Genomic DNA, 20,694 nt, shown 5'->3' on the forward strand with positions numbered 1-20,694 from the left:
GAGCCAGCCAGAAGGACAGTAGGCGGGAGAAGAACAAAGCCTGCTCAGTGATTGGTCCACAAACCATCAATTCACGGATCCTTGTCTTTGACTGGCTCTCGCGGCCGTCAATCAAGCCCGTGGGCGGGCCAACCCGTAGCGTGGGGCGGGACCAACTTTCTGATGCAGCGATGGGCCTTCTCGGCCGTCCGTCTGCCTTTCCCCGCTGCCGATTGGCTGAACGCGCCGTCATTCCGGCAGCATCAGCCGCTTGATTGGGCCGCGCCGGGGAAGGTGGGGCGTTGCGCGGCGGCTGCGCGGGGGGACGCGGCGGGGAGGGACGGACCAGGAATTATTTTTATTTCTTTGTTTCCCGGGGAAAAAAAAAAAAAAATTAACCCCCCAAAAATTATAAAAAAAAAGCCCCGCGCGAGGGAACCCCCCGCGGGGGCGGATGGTGCTGCCGTGAGCGGGGCCGGGCCGGGGCAGCGCGGGGCCGGGGCGCACGGCGGGGCCGGCCGGGCCGGGCAGGGCCGGACCGGAGGCGGCCGGGAGGATGAAGCGGCGGAGCGCGGACTGCAGCAAACTGCGGCGGCCCCTCAAGCGGAACCGCATCACCGAGGGCATCTACGGCAGGTACCGAGCGGGAAATGGCGGGGGGGACAGGGGGGGAACGCGCCGCCGCCGCCCCGGTCCCCGCGCACCCCCCCGTCTCCTCAGCGGGTCCCCGCCCCCCCTCCCCTGTCAGCGGGGCCGCGACATGGCGGCCTGTGTCCCCTCAGGCGCTGCCCCGCCCCGCGGCCTGGTCGCGCCGCCGCTAGGCCGCACCGACCCCTCCGCCGGGCGCTGCCGGGCCCCGGGTCCGGGGGAGAGCGCGGGGGGAGCTGCTGGCCAAGGTCCTGTCGGCGCTGCCGGGAGGAAGCGGCGGGGGGAGGCCTCGCCGCCTTGGCTCCCCCTTTCCCGGAGGTCCCCCCCTTTTCCCAGAGGTGCTAAGGCTGTAGGGATCGACGAGGGCAGGGGCTGCCTCTCCGCAGCCCGGTTTTCACGTGGTGGGGAAGGCGGCTGTGCCGAGGGCTCTGCGGTGGCAGCAGAGGAGAGCCACGGGTGCAGCGGAGGGCGATGCGAGCGAGGAGTCGTGTGGGTCGCACCTGGAGCAGGGACGGATGGCCTCCTGGTGGGAACACAGTGGGTGTCCGGCTCCTCTCTGACCTGCGAAATGAGAAAGGAAACCGTAGTGAAGTGAGAGCCACGATCTTAGGTGCGGGATGTACCTCACTGGTGTCTGGGAACAAAAGCACGCTTTCCAGGTGTTACACACCAAAACATAGATTCCTAAGCATCTGCTTGTTCTGAGCGTATTTTAAAGAGTATTTTAGAGGTCTGCCTTCCTGAGTATCTAAGTATGCCAAGCTTTGTCTGAAATACAATAATTATCTATTTCTGAATAAATAGGAGTTTGTTTTATTAGAAGCTGTAAAAGCTGGCTTTTGAAAGTTACAGTAAGCATGATGTCCCATTTCTGTTTCTAGCTCAGTTGAGGTTTATATATGCAGCGGCTGGAAACTTGAGCAAACTTAGACAATGCAGATGTTAGCTTTGCATAAGGCAAACAGTTGCTAGTGAGCTCTGACAGTGAGAAAATGTGCTGCTTATCCCAGTCGTAGTGAATCTCTGCTGAAAAGTAGAGGGCATCTTGTTGCTCTAGACTCCCAGGTTTTGAGAAAACGATGCTTGGAGTGTTAAAGAAAAAGCATCCATTGCTTAGAAGTTAATATTTAAGATGACTAGTCTTAGGAAAATGATTCAAATGTAAGCAATTCCTTATATAATTACTTAGTTTTCAAAAGTCATTCAAAATCATATGCTCTCCATTCCCTTTGAGGTGACTGGCTGGAAGAGTGGGGTCAGAGGAGGAGGGAAAACCATAAAGAGATGAGGAGAACACCTGATGATGAGTGTGTCCAGCATGTAGAGCTGTGGTAGTTGTGTGTACAGCTAATAGAGACGTCTGGCTTCTTGTACTAACTTCTGCTGGAATGCTTTAGTTCAGAAATAGGATTTTTGGCCTTTCTTTCATGTGGCATTTCGATAAACAGAAGTAGTCAGTGACTTCAAAGTATTATCCCACAGAAAGAAAAGAGAAACTAGTGTGAAGGCTTGCCTCTGGAAATCGAACCTGAGAGAGGTACTTCTACATGGATTGTGGCTCTTTTGGTTTTGGTTTTTTTTTTTTTTGCTCTCCTTTTTTCTTTTTTATATGAGAAGGAAGTTTCTCATCTATCTATAGATTTCTAAATTCTTGTGATTGCTGTAGTTGTTTACTCAGCTTATCTTAATTGTCACCATCAGCTTCCACAAACCCAGTAAGTACAATTATCAGTAGGTAGCATCACAGTGTTACAAGCAAAGCAGCTAGGTTGATTGAGATGCTTAACTCTTGTAGGATTTTTGTTTGCTTTTTAAATTAAGATCAATCTTCCCACCCTTGTTCCCTCTCCAATCACTCAATACCGAGCTGGGCACAGCTGTCACCAATAGACACTCATCAGCATAGTTGGGAGCTGCAAAGCTCAAGAGTTTTGGAGCAAGTGAAGCAATGAAAGACTTGTCCTGCAGTAAAACCCTGGTGGCAGGGTTCTCTACATGTGTAAATCTGAAGCAGATTATAAGAAGTGATAGAAAAATAATTTCTAGTCACAGACCAGAGTTAGAAATGTAAAATCCTGGGTTGCATTGAAAAATATGAATATTCTGTCTCCCTGAATGTTAATTTTTTTTGCCAACTTCTGCAGTATTCTTTTTAACAAGTTTATCTAAGGCTTCACAACACTTCTTAATTGAAATTTTACAGCTGTAGTTTTTTAAAATACTTTCCCCAACATTCCGTACCTAAATTAAATTGACTGTTTGGTCTCAGCCCTTCATAAACGCTTTCAAAGTTATTCCTGATGATTCTTCCCCTGCCCCCCTAACCTTTCCCCACCGAATTTTCAACAGCTGCCCTCCCTGCTCTTCTTTAAACTGCTTTTTTCATTCTGCTGGTTTTCCTTCCTTCTGCTTTCTGCTGTTTTTACCCCCCCCCCCTTTTTTTTTTTTTTTTTTTTTTTTGCCCCTTTCAGTCTAGTTTTACTCCCCATCTGCAGCTCTGAGGCCCTGCAGGCTGGGTACCAGTGCTGCCATTAGCGCCTTTGCTCCCGTGTTCTGCCACTGAAGCTTGGATGCTGGTGGTGCAGTATCGCAGCTTAAAGGGAATATTGCAACCTGTACGCTGGAAAACCTGGTGAATCCCAATCTAGTGTTATGATAAAGACTTGTGCTATTTAGAAGTATTACAGTATCTGTGGAAATAACATTATTACAGTTAAAACACAACTGTGCTTTCAACAGATCTCCAAAACCAACAAACTAATTATAGGAATCATGAGATCTCTTGTTATTTCCACAGTGTGTGTTCAAAACTGCCTTTTCACTTTTTAAGCTACCCGTTGCCATTGTTTTACAATACTTGAGTGATTAACATCTTACACCTTTGACACTGTGCATGCATTAAAACGCTAATTGTTAATTAAAGTATTCATTGCAGCTTGTCATCAGTTAAGCAATTAAAGTTTACTTGTTACTGCTTGTTTCTAAGTCTTCCCAGTCCTCATCCTTGATGTATTTAAAACCCTTCAGCTTTATTGCTGATACTGCTTGTTTTGGCTCTACTGAGTCATATTGGCACTTGCTGCCAGTTTTGTAGCTGGTTACGTTTCGAGATGAATTCCAGATGTTATTGGCTTAACTTCCACATCAGCTGACTTCTGCTGCAAGTGGTGGATTCCCTGACAGTAGTCCTTAAATACTGTATGCTCCTTTTGTATTAGGAGGGTTTTTTTAGCCATATATATATTGTCCTTTATCACAGGCAGTACCTGGGCTGGCAGCCAAGTTGAGTGCCTGGGAGGATGTGTCTGTGCCTGTAATCTCCCAGTGGTGGTTCCTGAGGTACCCGCTGATGGCACAAAGGCCGTCGGTGCCCCGGGCATCTCGTACTGGGCAGCATTCCTTGATACCCTGATCCCTTTGCTCGGATACTCCTGTGGTTCTCTGTGCCACCAAACTTCTGATATGGCTTGTTTCCAAGGACTTGATTTTTGACTCTGCTGACAGCCAAATAAACTGCAAGGAAAACCAGTTCATTACTAACTCCAGGAATGCAGCCTTTTTTTAGGCCTTTTCTTTTTTTTTTTTTCCCAATCCATGATGATTCTTCCTACTGATTTACTCTGGCACTTTTTTTATAAGCTCCCTATACAGGGAAAAACATTTTCTTCTCAACCTGCCCTGGAGGTCTGTAACAAACCAGCAGTGCTACCTTTTATGACTTTAACTTAAATTCAGGTCTCAAATCTAATTTAGCTTACATTTAAATGTGTTCTACTGTGTCAACCCCAATGGTACATGTAATATTGCTTCCCTCTGCCAGTGACTTCCATTCTCTGCACACTGCAGTTCCTCTAGCTTTATTTTATGTGTTCTAGACTGGGGCGTTTTCAGCTGAGTTACCACCGTGGGCTAACAGCGTCTCTTGTTTCAGTACTACAATACTGATTGCTGATTATACGCCTGGGGTTCAGCAGGCTGTTACACTTGCTTCCAGAATTACTGTGAGAGTTTTCTATTTTGTCTTCCTTTACTTACATTTCCATAGTTCACTTACATATTCCATAGACTGGGTATATTCTATGCCATATCAAGACAGTGAATAAGTAGTCAGGGAGGCTTCCTGGCATTCTTTACATTTCTCTTCCTTTTCAAAAATGTAGTTGGCAAGTATTTCACGTAATAGTTTCCAATACGCATGCCACATCCCAGCAGTCCTGTTTTCTCTCCTGCATACTTGCTCTGCTCATTCTGTACTACTTTTTTTGTCCACTAGTAATACTCTTACATATATATATATATTTGTTTGTGTGTTTACATATATAAGGCTTTTTTTATTTGAAAATTTCCAGTGATATTCAGTCAGCATCCCCAGTGTCCTGTCTGACATTGGACGGGTAACCTTCAGGTGGTGGTTGGTGACTGGTAATTTCACACGTGTGATTAACTGCACCTTTCTAAAGCCTCCCCCTGCTTTTGGTGCCCTGCCAGCCTCAAGATGCCTTCCCCTCATTGTCTTGTGTGAGTCAGGCTGCAGAATCAAACATGCCATCAATTCTGCTGAGATCCACTTCCCAGCCTTTGGGACTTGCTGATAATAGTGGGATGGAGCAGGGGCTTAATTTGCTACCAGTTTAGATTTGGGGTGCATGATTGTGGTTTTTTTTTTTTAGTGATTTTTTTAAAAATGTTTTTACCTTACAGCATGCACAATATCTTTCTGTGGGGTAGTAAAAAGAGAACAAAGAACAAGAGGGGGAAGAAAAAGAAAAAAGGAAATGGCATCTGGCACTTGGGCGGGGGGGAGAATAAGGAGGAAAATAATTTGTTTGAAAATTCAAAGAGGGAGCACAGCAACTGTTGGGTTATGAATAAATCTTTATGGTTAGTATACATTAGCAATCAATTGACCTTTCACAGAATTCACAGCGCTGTAATCACGGCTCCTTCCCTCTCGGTTCCCTGCCTTCCTCATGAATGTGTCCATCCTTCCCCCTCCTCTTGTGTTACCCTACAGGATTAGACACCATATGCTAGTTTTATAGGGAAAGCCCCGTCCTCCTTAAACCTCTGTCAGATCCCTGAAGTCAGATTTTCTTTGACATGTGTCAGAAAATTGGATAACCCCGATTTTAGGTATTTATCTGCATCAGTCTTCCCCTGTTTGAGAACAGACTCGGAATTATAATTGGCATTGTGGAATGTATTTCAGCCTTTCTAATACAAGGGCTACAGAGGTTAGAAAGCACTTCTGCCTGGTGAATATTATCTCTCAGTGAGGCTACTGACGCAGCAGCGATCAGGGTGGGGGAAACGTGTGGATGTGCCCAGAAAGATCAATGACTGTCGGAGTTTAATGGGCACCCAACGGCTGGTGCTGGATGCCGAGGGAGCCCGGCCGGAGGAAGAGCGTGGTGGAGGGGACAGAGACTGGGTAACAACAGAACCGTGCCGGAGGGAAGAACGGTGTCTGGAAGGAATCGAGGGATTGGAGAGCAAGGAATGAAGTAAAAGTGACTAGTACAAAGCAGAGAAAAGGAGGAGGGCTATTGCTGAATTTCGTTAGTCATTTAATTCATGTGATCATATTTGAGCAGTCTGTCGTGTGAAAAAACAAAACAGGAGAAGAGTGATTTGCCTATTAAAGTGAGAGCTCCGTTAGCCTGTTTTTCTTCGGGGTTTAATTTTTGCTGGACATTTTTCATCTATCACCAATTTAAGTGTTCACTGAATAGGCATCTGTTCAGTAAGCACTTATAAATTAACTGATGAACCATGTGCTGGCCAGAACAGCAGATCTCTGTGTGCGGTATACCTTTGTGGAAGAAGGGAAAATGAGATTTGTGTTCCTTTCTTCCTCCTACAAAGACTCTTTGCCACCTGCAGACTGCAGTGTGCTGCAGACACCCGCGCTGGTTGGAACCCAGCTGTGGCAGCGTGGAAGCCCAGCACAGTTTGTAAAAACCGGCCCGTTTCGAGGAGGACCTGATGTCTATAGGCTGATACCTATTTTGATTTTTAAAGCTGGGGTGGAGTGTTTAGTTATGGGCTGCAGTCTCTGACTCTGCAGCCTGCATGCTTTAACTGAGGGGGAGCAGAGGGTCCTGATGGAAAAAAAAACAACCCCAAGCCCCCTCCCACCCCAAAAAAAACCAAAACGAAAAAACCCAACCCACCAGTTGATGGGGTATAGTACCGTAGTACCTTTAAAATGTTTTCTGTAAGTTCACGTATGCATGTGGGCTCATGCAGCGACACATACATAGAATATATTACACAAGTGAACTCTGTTGCTAAGGCCAACGTAAGTGCGTGAAGTCTTTTATAAAAGGAAATAACTTTCTTGTGTCTTTTTCTTATTAAATTCTTTTGAGTCCTTCAGATTACTGAGAAGTAGGCTCTTTAATGTTGTTGGGAAAACGTTATTACAAATGTTGTATTGTTACAATTCCGCTTTAAAGGGTGGTAAATGTCACCATGGCCTTCGGATTGATATGAATTTAATATTGGAAATCACTTTAATGGCTGTATTACAGACGTCTTATTCAGCAAATGCCTTAACTTAGAGTGGCACTTAACAGTTGAAAAGCGTTAGTTCTGACAACCCTAATTTGCTGGGAAAAGTGGAGTCTATGGATTTCAGTGGCGGAAAAATAAACAATAGCCATAACTTTAACCCAGGAAAAAGTGCCTACACAACACAACTGCTTTTCCAGCTAAACAGACAGAATAATGATTGCCTGGCTGTGATGCCTTTTATGTATTTTCTCAAATCTCAAGAGCTGCACGTGACAATTGAGCAGCACAGTCAAAGCGAACAGTGGCGGCTGGACCCAAATGGTTCTCACCTTTTATGTCCAAGTATTTGCTGAACGCAGCTGCTTTTTTACAGTTTTCAGTTGAAGATTTAAACTTTAAATAAACAGAGAACAAGAGCATAATCTACCAGGGCAAATGTGACCATTTAAGGTTTTTTGGTGGATTTTAGTGTGGGTTGTTTTGGGTTCTTTTTTTAATACTTGCACTGTTATTTCGTTCTTCAGCAGTAATTTTTGACTTGGTGGCTGGAGATGGTTCTGTAAAAACTGAAAAAAGCAGTACCTTAACTTTTCCAAGTGTGTGTGTGATTTATTTTGTTTGTATTTAATTAAAGTGCTTCCTGTAGCCTCTTTATTTGCTTTTTTTGTTTCAGTCACATTATGTTAAACTTCAGGTACAGAATAACTTCAAAAGTGGGCGGGAGGAAGCCAAGGTGCGTTAAGTGTAGGAATAGTTGCTTATTTGTCTCAGACTTCAAAAATGTGTTTTTTATGAAGTTTTTCTTTAGCTTGTGCTGATTTAAAGCACGTACTCGTGTGAGTACATTCGAGAGGATTTAGTTAAGCAATTCCACTGCAGCAGTTCCTTCCAGGGCGTCTAGTCACAGTGAAAACCTTGGCGTTGGACTTGTAGGGGAGAGATACAGTAAGTGAGAAAGTGAAGCAAAAACTCTTCTATTGGGGGGAAGCTGTAGGGCCAGGGCAGCTGAGAAGGGTCACTTTTAGGCACAGGCGATTAATTTTTGATTCACAGAAAATCAAAGTGTTTTCCCAATTGCGTGGTTCGTAAGCTGACCCTTGTGGTACAGGTAACGTGAATGGTAATCGGATGAGCAGTGGAGTTGCTTCTAAGCCTCTGCTGGTACCTAACGCTTCTCATAGACGTTTTCTATTTTATGTCTTCTCTGAAGCTCTGAACAACTTCCTAAAAAAGCCGCACGTCCATGAACAGTGCAGAAACTTGACCCTACCTGGCACTGGGCATGCAAACTCTTGGCAACTTATCAGTAAACATTCCAGGGCAAAGTTCTACCGGTTTTGTTGGCAGTATCAGAGAGGAGGAAAAATAAGTTACTAAAAGGAAAAAAACCTGCCCTTGATTTAAAAAATAAAAATATATTTTTATAACCCCACCTTTCTTATAACCCAGTACAGTGCAACAAGGTAGTGGCATTTGGGGGGAACTGGCGGGATGTAGTCGGTCGCTGGGTTTGGGGGGAAAAGGGTTTTTGCTTCCTCCTTTTTAGCACGATGGATCGGGCTGATCCCTCGAGTGCTCCTGTGTTAGTTGGGTATCATCTCAAAATATTTTTGAGCTCCGTAGCCAAGAAGAATCATCAGTGCTTCAAAATGCAGGACTAAGAATTAGGGAATGTGGCTTTGAAATCATAAAAGAAAAAAAATAGGAGTTAGACTGTCTGGTCTCACGTGCCTCCGTTTTCCTGTTGTGGTGGTGGTTTTTTGTTTTCTTTTTAAAAAGGATGCATTTACTTTAATGTGGATGTTTTCAAATATAACTCTGACAACTCAGTATCAAACCAGTCTTCCTAATTGCTATAGTTATAGGCTTAAAATAGATCTCGATTTATTGGTGTTGCAGTTTGTGTTAAATGTGGAAAATGAGTGAACATCTGCAGTCTGTTGAGGAGAGGGAACACGGAGATTTCTGAGCTGTACGTAGAAGAGTACAAACCAGAAGCGAAGCGCTGCAGCAGCGACAGTGTACCTGTCGGCACGACTTCACTTTGTAAAAATACGCTGCAAAGCTAAAGGGAGATTGTCGCAGAATGTCTTGTAAGAGCAGCGAGCCTTCTGTTTATTTGCTACTGTAAAAACAAATGCAGTTCAATATAATTAACTTTATTAGACCAGGCCTGATTAATGTAATGATAAAATTATTTTGGATAAAGTTTGCTGACCTGTAGTAGAGTTGTCTCTAGCTTTTATTCCTGAACTTTTCATTTAAAAAAACCAAAGTCTCTCTATTGGAAATACTGACCTGAAATTACCTTTTTTTTTTTTTTCTTACAGTACTTTTCTGTATCTGAAGTTCCTGGTAGTGTGGGCCCTGGTACTGTTGGCAGATTTTGTCCTGGAGTTCAGATTTGAGTATCTGTGGCCGTTCTGGCTCTTCATCAGGAGCGTTTACGATTCCTTCAGATACCAGGGTTTGGTAAGTGTAATGCAAAATTACTGTCCCTGTAGGCAAATTCTGCAATGTTTCAGGGCGTAGTGCATGTTATACAACTAACTTAATGGCACTGATGATCATAGAATCACAGAATGGTTCAGGTTGGAAGTGACCTTAAAGATCATTTTCACAAGAGGAGGAATTTTCAAGTGACTAGTTGGCCTGGCCTCAAGTCTCTCCTCTCTGACTGCCTATTTTATCTGTGGCGAGTGAAAGTGAAATATATATTTATCAGATTTTCACCACAGGAAAATATTGTTTGAATTCCTGAGACCAGTGAATTGGTTTAGATCCCTATATAGCAGGGTTTTCCTTAAAATAAAACAGAAGCCCTTGCCTGTTCAGCTATTCATGACTCTTTCAGAGAGTAAATGACGCTGCTGGTTGTTTGGTTGTTTTCCAAAAGGAGAATATAGTAATGATAATTCTCTATCAACAATGTAAATGAAAGTCTTCAAACAAAATAATAAGGAATAAATACCGCCGTGTGGAGCCTTGTTGGAAGAGCGGATGGGCACAAATCCTCAAGTTGCACCCGTTCTCTCTTAATTGGCTAAGTTTCTTCTTTCATTGGCTGGACTGCTCCATTTCTTTGCCCTGTTTATAACCAACGCTGGTGTTTCTATGTTGAAATCATTGTGGTGTCATCGTTTATAAATAAAACTGGTAATATTTGCTGGATTAAACCAAAACACTCTTCTTTCCCCTCACCCCTCCTTTCTTTTAGGCCTTTTCAGTATTTTTTGTGTGTGTAGCGTTCACGTCAAATATAATATGTCTGCTCTTCATACCAATACAATGGCTGTTTTTTGCTGCCAGCACGTATGTTTGGGTACAGTATGTCTGGCACACAGGTAGGTCACTATTTTTTTTATTTACAACTTACTGATTTGAATATATATCTTAACAGCGTTTAGTAGCATGCAGAAAACCCTCTTCTGTTTGTTACCGCGTTTGTTTTAATGTGGTTTTGTTATAGTTGAAAAACGTTCTTTTTGCTTTCATTAGTCTGCTGATTTGCATTTGATACGTGTCTGGGTGCATCTTTTAGTAATCAGTAAAGCTTGACCAATGGAACTGAAGGTGTATAAACAGGAATTTCACGGCAGTATAAAAAAAAATAATGTTTTCCTGACCTTAAAACATTTCTGCAACAATTCAAGAAATACAGAGCACCTAGGAAAAGTTTGTGGAACAGTGTTGCGTTCTTCCTACTCCTCTATTGGCAGGCTGCTAATTTTGCATGTTATCCCAGTTTAAATTCGTATTTGTCAAATCTTTGTGTCAACTGAATTCAGTTTCTGAGCAAAAAGGCAGGTAATGCCAGTGGCTGCCCCAGCAGTTTGAGACACATATGGAGAAATCTTCTCCCTGCCAACATCCCCCCTTTTTTTATCCTTAGTTGTTTGGGGGTTTTCTTCATAAATCTTTGGGTTCTGGGGTTTTTGGCAGCCGCTGGATTGGGGGGAGGCTGGTTAGTTTGCATGAGCGCTGATACTTGACATGAGTTACGCGTATGTCTTTCCCTCAATCAAAAAAAAATAAAAAAGGACTAAAACTTGATTTTTATTTTGTTTTGTTTTTTTAGAGATAACTTTTCCCGACCCAAGTCCTTGCGATTTGGGGCTTTTGTAATATTTCACGTTAGATTTGCCGTCAGATCACAAGAATTTGCAGGATAGCAGGGATCATTTCTCAGCTTATTGGTGAAAGCAGTCATCTTTCTGACAAGTTAGTCATTTGTAATAATGACAATGTGGGAGCTAATGGAAGATACTGTGAACCAGTTGCTGCCCAATTTAAAATATGTAAAAAATCTGCGGTTATTTTTAGGACTGTATTAAGGTGTTAAAGTGTTATCTGAAGTTGTTCTCGGAGTTGACGTTTAGAAACCCTAAAGGAAAAACCTGATGGGCTGGTTTTAACTGTAGCTATTGAGCTTGTTTAATAATTTAATTCATAGAATCATAGAATTGCTGAGGTTGGAGGGGACCTTTAAGATCATCAAGTCCAACCTTTAACCTACCCTGACAAATTAATTTAATTCAGTGCAACCTTAGGGATTCTCCTTTTTAAATGCTTATCTCAGGTGATGGCAACTTGCTTTTTTTTTTTTCTTTTTTTTTAGGAAGTTATGATCTTTTTAGGTGGTGTGTCTACCTAGCTGAAGTGTTGAACCCCTTTAAGCTGACAGTTTCTGTTACAGGTTTCTCATTTTTGCAGAGTGCAGCCATTCGAGAGAAACCAAAGGAGGGAGCGCAGTAAATAACATCGGGCCCTAGAGTGATGCTCTTTTTAGTTCTGAATTTAAGATCTGTTTCCAAATGAGCACACGATGTGTTGATGTCACTATGTGATCAAGAACGTTATTTTTATGAAGCTTGTGGCATGTAACGGGAATTGATTTGTGGAAATTCGCAGTGGCTGTATTGCATGCAGCAGGAGTGGTTTCCGTTGGCCAAGAGCATTAAGACCTTAGTTTTGCTTGGCTACTGTTTTACATTCTCCCCAGTAGTGCTGGCGAGAGAAATCAATAGAGTGTCCTAAATGCTCTCCCGACGCAGAGGTTTGAGTCGCAGCCTGTTGTCTGCGTTACTGTATATGGAGTAACCAGCCCTGGGCTTACTCACTCCTCTCTTCTCAGCTGGTTTGCTCACTGCTGCTACTGAGATATCCCTAACTTGGAGTGAAAAAGGAGTCCAAGCTTCCCGCTTCTGACTCAAAGATCATAAGCTGTAACATTACCTCATCTTCTGCAGTTTCTTCCATTTGTGTTCCTTCTCTGCATAGGGGTTTGTGCCAAGCTATTTCATTAGCTGTGCATCTGTTACTTTTCACTGGTGCCTTATAGAAGTAATAAAGCAAGATAAGGAGGCAAAAGTTTAGAGCTGGTTTAAAATAAAGACATCCTGGATGCTTCATTCTGAAAAATCCCTTTTAAAAATTCCCTATAAGCCTGTCAGAACGTTTCCCTTGACTTTTGGAATGTTTTAAAAATAACTTTAAAATATTTGCTGCTTGTAATGTATTACCTCTCTCTTTTTCTTCTCCCAACAGAGAGGGGGGTGTGCTTACCAACAGTATCACTGTGGATACTTTTTGTTTATATTGAAGCAGCCATTAGATTTAAAGATTTAAAAAACTTCCACGTAGACCTTTGTCGTCCGTTTGCAGCACACTGGTAAGTGGGGTTTTCTTTCTCCTTTTCTTATTAACCTTTATTTCATCGTGAAAATTATTATTCGGAGCTTTTTATTTCAGTTCAGGGTTTGGCTGTTCAGTTCTACCCTTGCTCATCTGTCATTAAATATTCCACGAGACGCGTGTGCTGAACATTAATCACATGCAGCCTTTCTGAAGGTACCATTTCTTGTGAGCAGTAGGGAATTTGTAGCGTGGATATTCCTAGCATTTCTTGAAAGGTCTTGTCGCCAGTTACAAATTCCATGTTTACATAAAGAATAGATGGTGAAAGTAGCAAAAAAAAAATAGTTTCACTGATAACTTATTTATCCCATTGCAGAAATGTTCTTCTGTAACAAAGCACTTTTCTCTTTCCCCTCCAACGGGAAGGGTTCTCATGAGCGTCTGGTTTCATAATTCACCAGAGGACGTGAATAAGCTTCAGGTTGAAAATTGTGACGGAAAATAAAAACAAAACACTACTTATTACGCTACTTCTTTGGAAGTGATAAGAGTGACTTTAGGCAAAAGACTTAAGTGCAGAGTGTCCGTATCTGGAAGAAATGCACTTTTATTCCGCAAGTTTTTAGTGTAGTACGCATTGATCAGGCTACGTTTAAAATGTGTCCTGTTTTTCCTGGAGTCATTTGGTCCAGCTCCCTGTGATACCGTCTCCAATAAATTAGACATCTGTCATTTTAATTTATATTGTCTACATTGAGCAATAAATCCCTTAAACACTAATTAAATTCTATAATACGTTACAAAAGCACTTTAGGAGCTGTGAAGCAAGGTCTTTCTGCTGCTGAATTGGATGCAAACATTTCGGCTTGTCATCAGAGTTTTAGAACTGTAGCTACAGCTGGCTTTACACAGTATTACAAAAGAAGCATTGGCAGAGATAATGTCAGATGCATATGCAAATGATTCTTGCATGCTGGCAGCTTACTTAGAAATGCAATTTGCACAGTGAGGAAAGAATGAGAAGATTTTAATGGTTAATAGTCGTCTGCATCTGAGTTTTCCCCCTGATCTAGGACACCTTCAGTGTCTAAAATGTAACTTCACTGTGCTTTGTTAAAATATTTGTCAAAGATATATTTATTTTTATACAGGGCTGTTTGCTCATTGATCGGGTATCCTTGTTAATCAATACACTAGCATGATTTGTTAGCATTCTGTATTGGTGCAGTTGTCACAAGCTAATAAGAATCCTTAAATTCTGCGTGATGAAGCTGATAGGCAAAAAAAATAATTCCAAAGTTCTGTTACGTGTCTGTTGCCCCCATCAACAAATGGAACTGCAGAGTCTGGCTGGAAGTGAAATTCTTCATATTTTATCTCTCAGTAAGATAAGGGGAAGAACAAAGTGTAGAGATTAGATGTTTTTCGCTTCGAGGTCAGTCTCTTAAACAAGGAATTTCCAAAGGCTGTTTGTTGCCCCCAAAAGATGTCTTAATTGTGGCCGTCCTCATCAGAGACGGGTGGCTATTGAGGCTTTACCTCCGGGGTCGGTTCTGGCGGGACCAGGAGTGGGTGACGGCGCTTGGCTGACAGCCTTGGCCGCCCCCAGCAGCGCAGGACGCCCCCCAACGCCGTACGTTCCAGCAGCTTCTCCAGCTCTTGTTTCTCAGCCCGAGCTGCAGTGACGGTACCGCAGGGCCTGTTGCAGAGGCGGCATTTTGGAGAACCATTCTTTTGTCTCCGCTTTAGAGAGGTGGAAAAGAGATCTGCGCTTAATTGCTGAGTACAAAAGGATGGGGCTGAGGATCAGTTTCTCCTTTCACTGTTCTGGCTGTTGTGAGCACATCTCCCAGCTCAATGTCTTGTATGCGTATGACATGGCCCTTTAGGAGCAAAACTTGGGAAATTCTGCTGCATTTGGCTGTTATCTCCTTAAAAGATGCATAATTCCTAGTCTGGGGCTTGTCTAAAAGCCGTCTTTGCTGTGCGTAGTGCAATTGCATTGTCGTAATCCTTTAATCTATGCTTCAGTTAATTGCTGTCTGTAATGAACTGTAATTTTATCTTGATAAAGAAGTGCCTACGTTTTTGAACTGTAGCTTTATTGTAGTACAGCAAAAAATGATTTATATGTAACTTTCTCTGAAAAGTTGTAATCCAGATGTATTCACAGCTACATAATTGATTACAAGTTATTAGTTTGCTGTTATGGTTACGTTTTGGATAATAATGTTGCTTTTTGTTTTTTCTCCTTAGTATTGGCTACCCTGTTGTGACTTTGGGTTTTGGCTTTAAAAGTTACGTCAGCTACAAAATGCGTTTAAGAAAACAAAAAGAAGTGCAGAAAGAGAATGAATTCTACATGCAGCTCCTCCAGCAGGCTCTGCCCCCAGAGCAGCAGATGCTACAAAGACAAGAGAGGGAGGCGGAGGAAGGCAAGTTCTACTTATTACTTAATGTGTTTGCAATTATCTGCTATTTAAAAAAAGAAAAACCAAAAAAACCTGCTAAGGAAGAGCTTCTTCAGACCATGTTGTTTTGATGAAAGTATTGTGAACTTAGAACCAGAGGAGCCAGAATTAAAATCATTTTGGCGGTGGTTAGTATGACAGTAGAAATGAATTATGTCCTCTCTGTTTAGTTCTTTATTAGCAACTGCATCAATCTAGTCAGCGAGCGCTCTATGAAGCGCTAGTATTTATTATTAAATCCCTTGGTTACCGTTTCCTGCCTGTAATGAGAAAAAGTCTTAAAATATCACGTGATTTCTGATTTGCTTTTCTAGATAGACTCTAACAGCGATTGTTTTCTGCAGAAATGATTGATGTGTAGTTAATGATTTTTCTTTGCATGTCACAGTATTGATTGATTTAATGAACTAAGTATTTTTTTTTTATTTTGGTATTGCAGCAGCCAAAGGATTATCTGATATGGATTCCTCAATACTTTTGCAACACAATGGAGGCATCCCAGCCAATAAAAAAATAACTGCAACGTTGCCAGAGCTAGAATATAGAGAAAAAGGGAAAGAAAAGGACAAGGATGCTAAGAAACACAACCTTGGAATAAATAACAACATTTTGCAACCTGTAGACTCTAAAATACAAGAAATTGAATATATGGAAAACCATATCAATAGTAAAAGATTAAATAATGATCTTGTAGGAAGTACAGAAAACCTCTTAAAAGAGGACTCATGCACTGCCTCGTCCAAAAATTACAAAAATGTCAGCGGAGTTGTGAACTCCTCGCCTCGCAGTCACAGTGCAACTAACGGGAGCATCCCTTCCTCATCTACTAAAAATGAGAAAAAACAGAAGTGTGCTAGCAAGAGCCCGAGCACACATAAGGACTTAATGGAAAATTGTATTCCTAATAACCAGCTAAGCAAACCAGATGCACTGGTAAGGTAAGTTTGATCTGAGCATTGTGTAACGGCCTGTCTTATTGTCCCTTCGTTCCAGTCCATCAGATCTATTTTTTTTCTTAGGAAAATGTAACGATGCCATAAGGAAGACAGAATTGTCTGATAACGGAATGAGATAACCAGGAGCTGTGCCTTTTGGGTTCTCTTCCTGGCTTTTGCCTCTGGCGTGCTATGCAGCCCTGAGCAAACTTCTTCCTTCCTACTCAGAATCCGATACTTCCCTACCTCACAGGGGTGTTGTGAGGCACAATAAGTAGCTTTGACGATCATTTGATAGAAAGCATGAGGGAAATGTGGAGAATCATTATTACAAACCTCAGTGGCTGTGTTCTTGACAAATCTTCCACGGGGTGACCTTTACATCTCCAGGGAATTCGGTGAGGTTTGATGGTGCCTCAGCAGCTGTTTTGTCTTTAATTTTTTGGTTTGGCTTGTTTTTTTCCCCCCCTGAAATGTTTAGCTTTTGTTTTACTCTTCAATTAACAAGTGTAGATGCAAAGTACCAGCTACTACGTAACCCCTTGAAGTGATGAGTTCAGATTCCTGCTTGCATACCTGCTGCCTTAATGGCTTAAGTGCAGATCACAGGGGTTTAATTTAGCTGCCTTGTAAACTATAAAGATTGAAAAAGCCGCATCTTTATACATGCTTGTCTGAAGTTTAAATAAAGGTGCATTTATGAAATGCAGCTAAGGACTTACAGCATGTAAGTCCCGAGACATACGGTGTTGTCCTACGTTACCAAAACAAGTACTTGTAAGAAAAATAGTTGTTCAAAATAGGGATAGAGATACATTTAGAAAAAAATTGTTGCACAATTATGCACTTTCCTGTCCTTCCTGGCTTATGTCTCTCCTCTTCCGTTGTCTCACGTGCTGAACACTCTTTGGCCAACAAATCCTCGTTGACTAACTTAATTGGCAGCTCAGGTTCGCTTTCTCTGCAGGTACCTTTTGATAATTGGACTTTTCGCTCCGGTCTGTCCCTGCGGATTTGTGCTATGTGAATACAATTACTTCAATGCAAATAGTATTTTCTCCTCCAATAATCACTCTGCCACTGATTGGCCTGCCTCTGACAATTAAATATCCAGACTAATTGATACCTAATGTCTGTAGAGAACTTGCATGAAGCAAATAAGAAACCAGGTAATCAATCTAACCTGTGGATCAAATTCAGCCAAGATTAATGGGATGCAGATGACTCTGTCTTCAGCAAAGCTGCATCTGAATAAACATATGTAGGGCTGCAGTATTTGTATGTTGCCGGTTTCAGATGGGCATCTCTCTACTCTTTATGTGGCTTCTTTACTCACTGAAGAAGAGAACAGGTCAGTTCAGCTTTGCTGCTGTTAAGAATGTGATTTATAAGTCCTGGGAAAAGAGAAGGGAAGGGCTTTGTAGAATGGCCTGGCAGACTAAGGATTTTGTCCCCTGTAGCTATGACAAGGAACGAGATTTAAACCTCATATGTTTTAAGTTTTAAATTACACATTGACATCTTCATATGCTGTGATGTGAGCCTAGACCAGGTGGTCCTTGTAATTGTCCAAAGCGGGTTTTCTAATGCAGAATTGAGTATACAATAAACGAGACTGTGCCCTTACAGAACTCGAGCTCCTCTGATTGACCGGGTAGGGACGGGGTAACGATTACTGTGCTCTGAGAGTGCCTTTGTGCAACGGAGCTGTACTCTGCCCTGAAAGTGAATTAAGCTACTTCAGTCTTTTGTTTGTCAAGTGTTTCTCTGTGGTGCGTGGGCGTGATGTGGCTGTTGTGCTACAAATTCAGGGAGCTGCTTATTGTGCACTCATTTCCCGGTGCAGGCGAGCCAGGAGCACTTAAAACACCAACGTCCCATGTGTCGCTGCTTACAGTTTCTTACAAACCGAGATGACTGAAATCATTCATAGAATCTTGTTTCTCTTCACATTGAGTATGTAACTCCTACAACAATGGAAGCGTAAACGTACCTGACAAATTGGATGGGATGGAATGCACTTAAATTTAAAAATTCATGTTTATTTTTGTTTTAACTTGTCAATTATCCTATCCCTGGGGTGTAAGGCACTTGTTCATCTTTTCCACTTCCAGTAGTATTACTCATTCCTGTTATTAAACTTTGAGTCTGCGTCAGTGCTGTACCCTGAAAAGGGCTGTGTGAAGTCCTGCGTTTGTGTCCGACTTTCAGATCAGATCTGCTCAGCTTCCAAATAAAGATGCTTTTTATAACCCCTTGTCCGGCAGACTCCCAGCAGGATGTCAAAGCCAAGCTGCTTTCCTTTCGTGTTCACAAATGATTTCCTTGAGCTGACTAACCAGTATTAAATGTAAAGTATGCCTTATGACTGCTAGGGACTGGGGATTAACAGGGGTTATTCGAGACAGTGAAGATTGAGATTTTTTTGAGAACAAGACAGTCTTGCAGATTAACTTTTTCTCTTAAATATTTGGTGTGACATTTATATCTGAAAGGGTGCTGCTAATTAAGTTTATATTTTTATATATACCATATTACTCTTATTTGAAACAGTAAGCTTTTCTTTTTGTTCTGTCGGGTAAATGGTGAGTGCACGTGCATTCAGTTTTCTGGAGAGGAAGTTACTGGTCCCCATCTCTGGGTATTTCAGTGGATATTGCGTTACGTTATCGTCATCTTGACAGGTAGAGCAGAGGGATTGAAGAGGCTCTGTCCCTGCTGGTCAGCCTCGGAAGTAATCTCTGTCTTAGCTTTTTTTTTTTGTTCCAACTATTGAGATGAAGATCTGTTTCTGATGCTGAAATCTGTTTATTTGTCAAGCACTTAATAATTGAATCGCTGTGATCTGAGCTGCTCGTTTCCCAGCGTTATGGTAATTGGGCCAACGGAGGGCTACGTTTGGTATCCCGTGGAAGGAAAATGCTGGTGTTCCCTTTGCACATAATACCGTTCGTCAGTAGGTACGGAGCAAGTTGACGTGTCGTTTCGGTGTCACTGTCACTTCTGAGGTGCAGCAGGTTTTGTTCACGTTTTAGGGGCTCGATGTGTTGAACGAGTCCAAGCAGTAATTGCTGCAGGAGTTTGGGGTTGGTTTTTTGTATTGCTTATTACATTGGAATAATCATGTCCTGACTCTAGCTATTTGCACCATTGTTTAAAAAAAGAAAAAAAAAAAAAAAAAACCAACCAAACAAAAAAACCCCAAATAAAACCCCGAAAAACCCTACACACACACAAAAAACTGGCAGTGCAGTTGGCAAAACTGTTTGTATCCGTAGAGGTCTTGCCTTTGGCACATGAGGTGTTGAAACAAGCTGTCTTATGTACTAATTATTCTCGGAGATAATGATGACATCTTCTGGCAATTGGACTAAGAAAAATATTTGTGAAGCAAGGTCTGGTCTGCCACATCTTATTTTGCTTTCCTAAAATTTGACGTTACCTGCAGAGACAGACTTGAAGGTTTTAATGTAAATTTCTGACCATTCGGTGCTAATTATTGCACATCTTCTCTGGCACCATTGACACCCTAAGAGCGATTGCTGCTTCCTCCTTGTCCCCCCTGCCTGAAATGGCAGAAGGCTTTCTGCTGTCAGCTGCAGTGGGGGAGATGGTCAGTGTTTCATGCAAAATGATGGGAGCGAAGGAAAATACAGAATAGAAAAGCAAAAGACTTGGGAATGTAAACTAGAAAGCTGGGAGACGATCCTTCTAGCAGACCATTTTCAAGCCACTGTCAACAGAGTGCTTGGGCTGCTCAGAGACAGAATAACCTTTTTGAAATGCCAGCTCCTTAGATCAGCTCTGTGTTAGGAGAAAAATAAGTAACTCTGCGTTCTCTCTGTGGATTACTGTCTTCTTGGTAATGAAAAATGCTCTGAGGAGCTGCCGGTAACAGCACCTTAGTTGCAGCGGGAGAACTTCAATGCTGCGGGATCGCACTGGCTACTTCTTTGAAGCAGGTTGACTGCGGGGGATGCTTATGCCAAGAGATTGGGTCAGAACAGAACAAAGGGGAAAATGGGTTTCTTAGAAAAGCATCTGGGTGCCTCCTGGGTCTTTAAGTTTTATATAAATTGTGTTTAATTTGTGTGCGATCGCCAGGTGATTATGGAACTGCATTAGCCGGCTAAACTAAGCAACGGGAGCATGTTATTTGCCAGTTATCAATACTTAGGAGGATTAAGCTGAATTGAGTTGTCTTTAAGTTGATCCATCAAGCTTCCCTGAAGCATTTGGAAAAATATGCAGTCTTGGAGGTGATTACTGATTAATTCTCTTCATCAGTGAGGCCAGGAATATGTGGTAGGGCTGAGAAAATAAAACGGGTGTATCTGCATTTATAGTAATGACAAACTGTAAGACATTGGCCTTGGTTGTATAAACAGCACAATGTAATAAACTGCAACTAAACCCTCATTTTGAAAATAGTTGTGTGTCCAAATGACTTGTAGTTTGTGCAGCAATAGAGAAAAGTATCTCCTGGAACTCAAGTTTTCTTCACCACC

The 20,694-nt window shown here is 42.2% G+C and overlaps 1 protein-coding gene and 1 long non-coding RNA gene across 6 annotated transcripts in view; both read left to right on the plus strand.

Annotated features, from left to right (window-relative positions):
• The first annotated feature begins 289 nt into the window (after window positions 1-289).
• MACO1 (macoilin 1) overlaps window positions 290-20,694 on the plus strand; it is a 30,993-nt gene continuing 10,588 nt past the window's right edge. The window contains exons 1-6 of the mRNA XM_054223615.1: window positions 290-615; window positions 9,474-9,615; window positions 10,361-10,487; window positions 12,691-12,814; window positions 15,037-15,215; window positions 15,691-16,189. Coding sequence (XP_054079590.1) covers window positions 536-615; window positions 9,474-9,615; window positions 10,361-10,487; window positions 12,691-12,814; window positions 15,037-15,215; window positions 15,691-16,189 — 1,151 coding nt within the window. The 5' untranslated portion in view covers window positions 290-535. The remainder of the gene's footprint in view (window positions 616-9,473; window positions 9,616-10,360; window positions 10,488-12,690; window positions 12,815-15,036; window positions 15,216-15,690; window positions 16,190-20,694) is intronic.
• On the plus strand, window positions 828-7,793 carry LOC128918861 (uncharacterized). 5 transcript variants are annotated; one of them, XR_008469743.1, is made up of 3 exons: window positions 828-2,164; window positions 3,099-3,259; window positions 3,887-7,793. It is a non-coding gene; the product is annotated as an uncharacterized LOC128918861 (long non-coding RNA). The 5 variants fall into 5 exon arrangements; XR_008469742.1 differs by having other exon boundaries at window positions 3,099-3,242; XR_008469741.1 differs by having other exon boundaries at window positions 3,099-7,793.

Source organism: Rissa tridactyla, chromosome 18, assembly GCF_028500815.1.
Source record: "Rissa tridactyla isolate bRisTri1 chromosome 18, bRisTri1.patW.cur.20221130, whole genome shotgun sequence".
Lineage (NCBI taxonomy): Eukaryota > Metazoa > Chordata > Aves > Charadriiformes > Laridae > Rissa > Rissa tridactyla.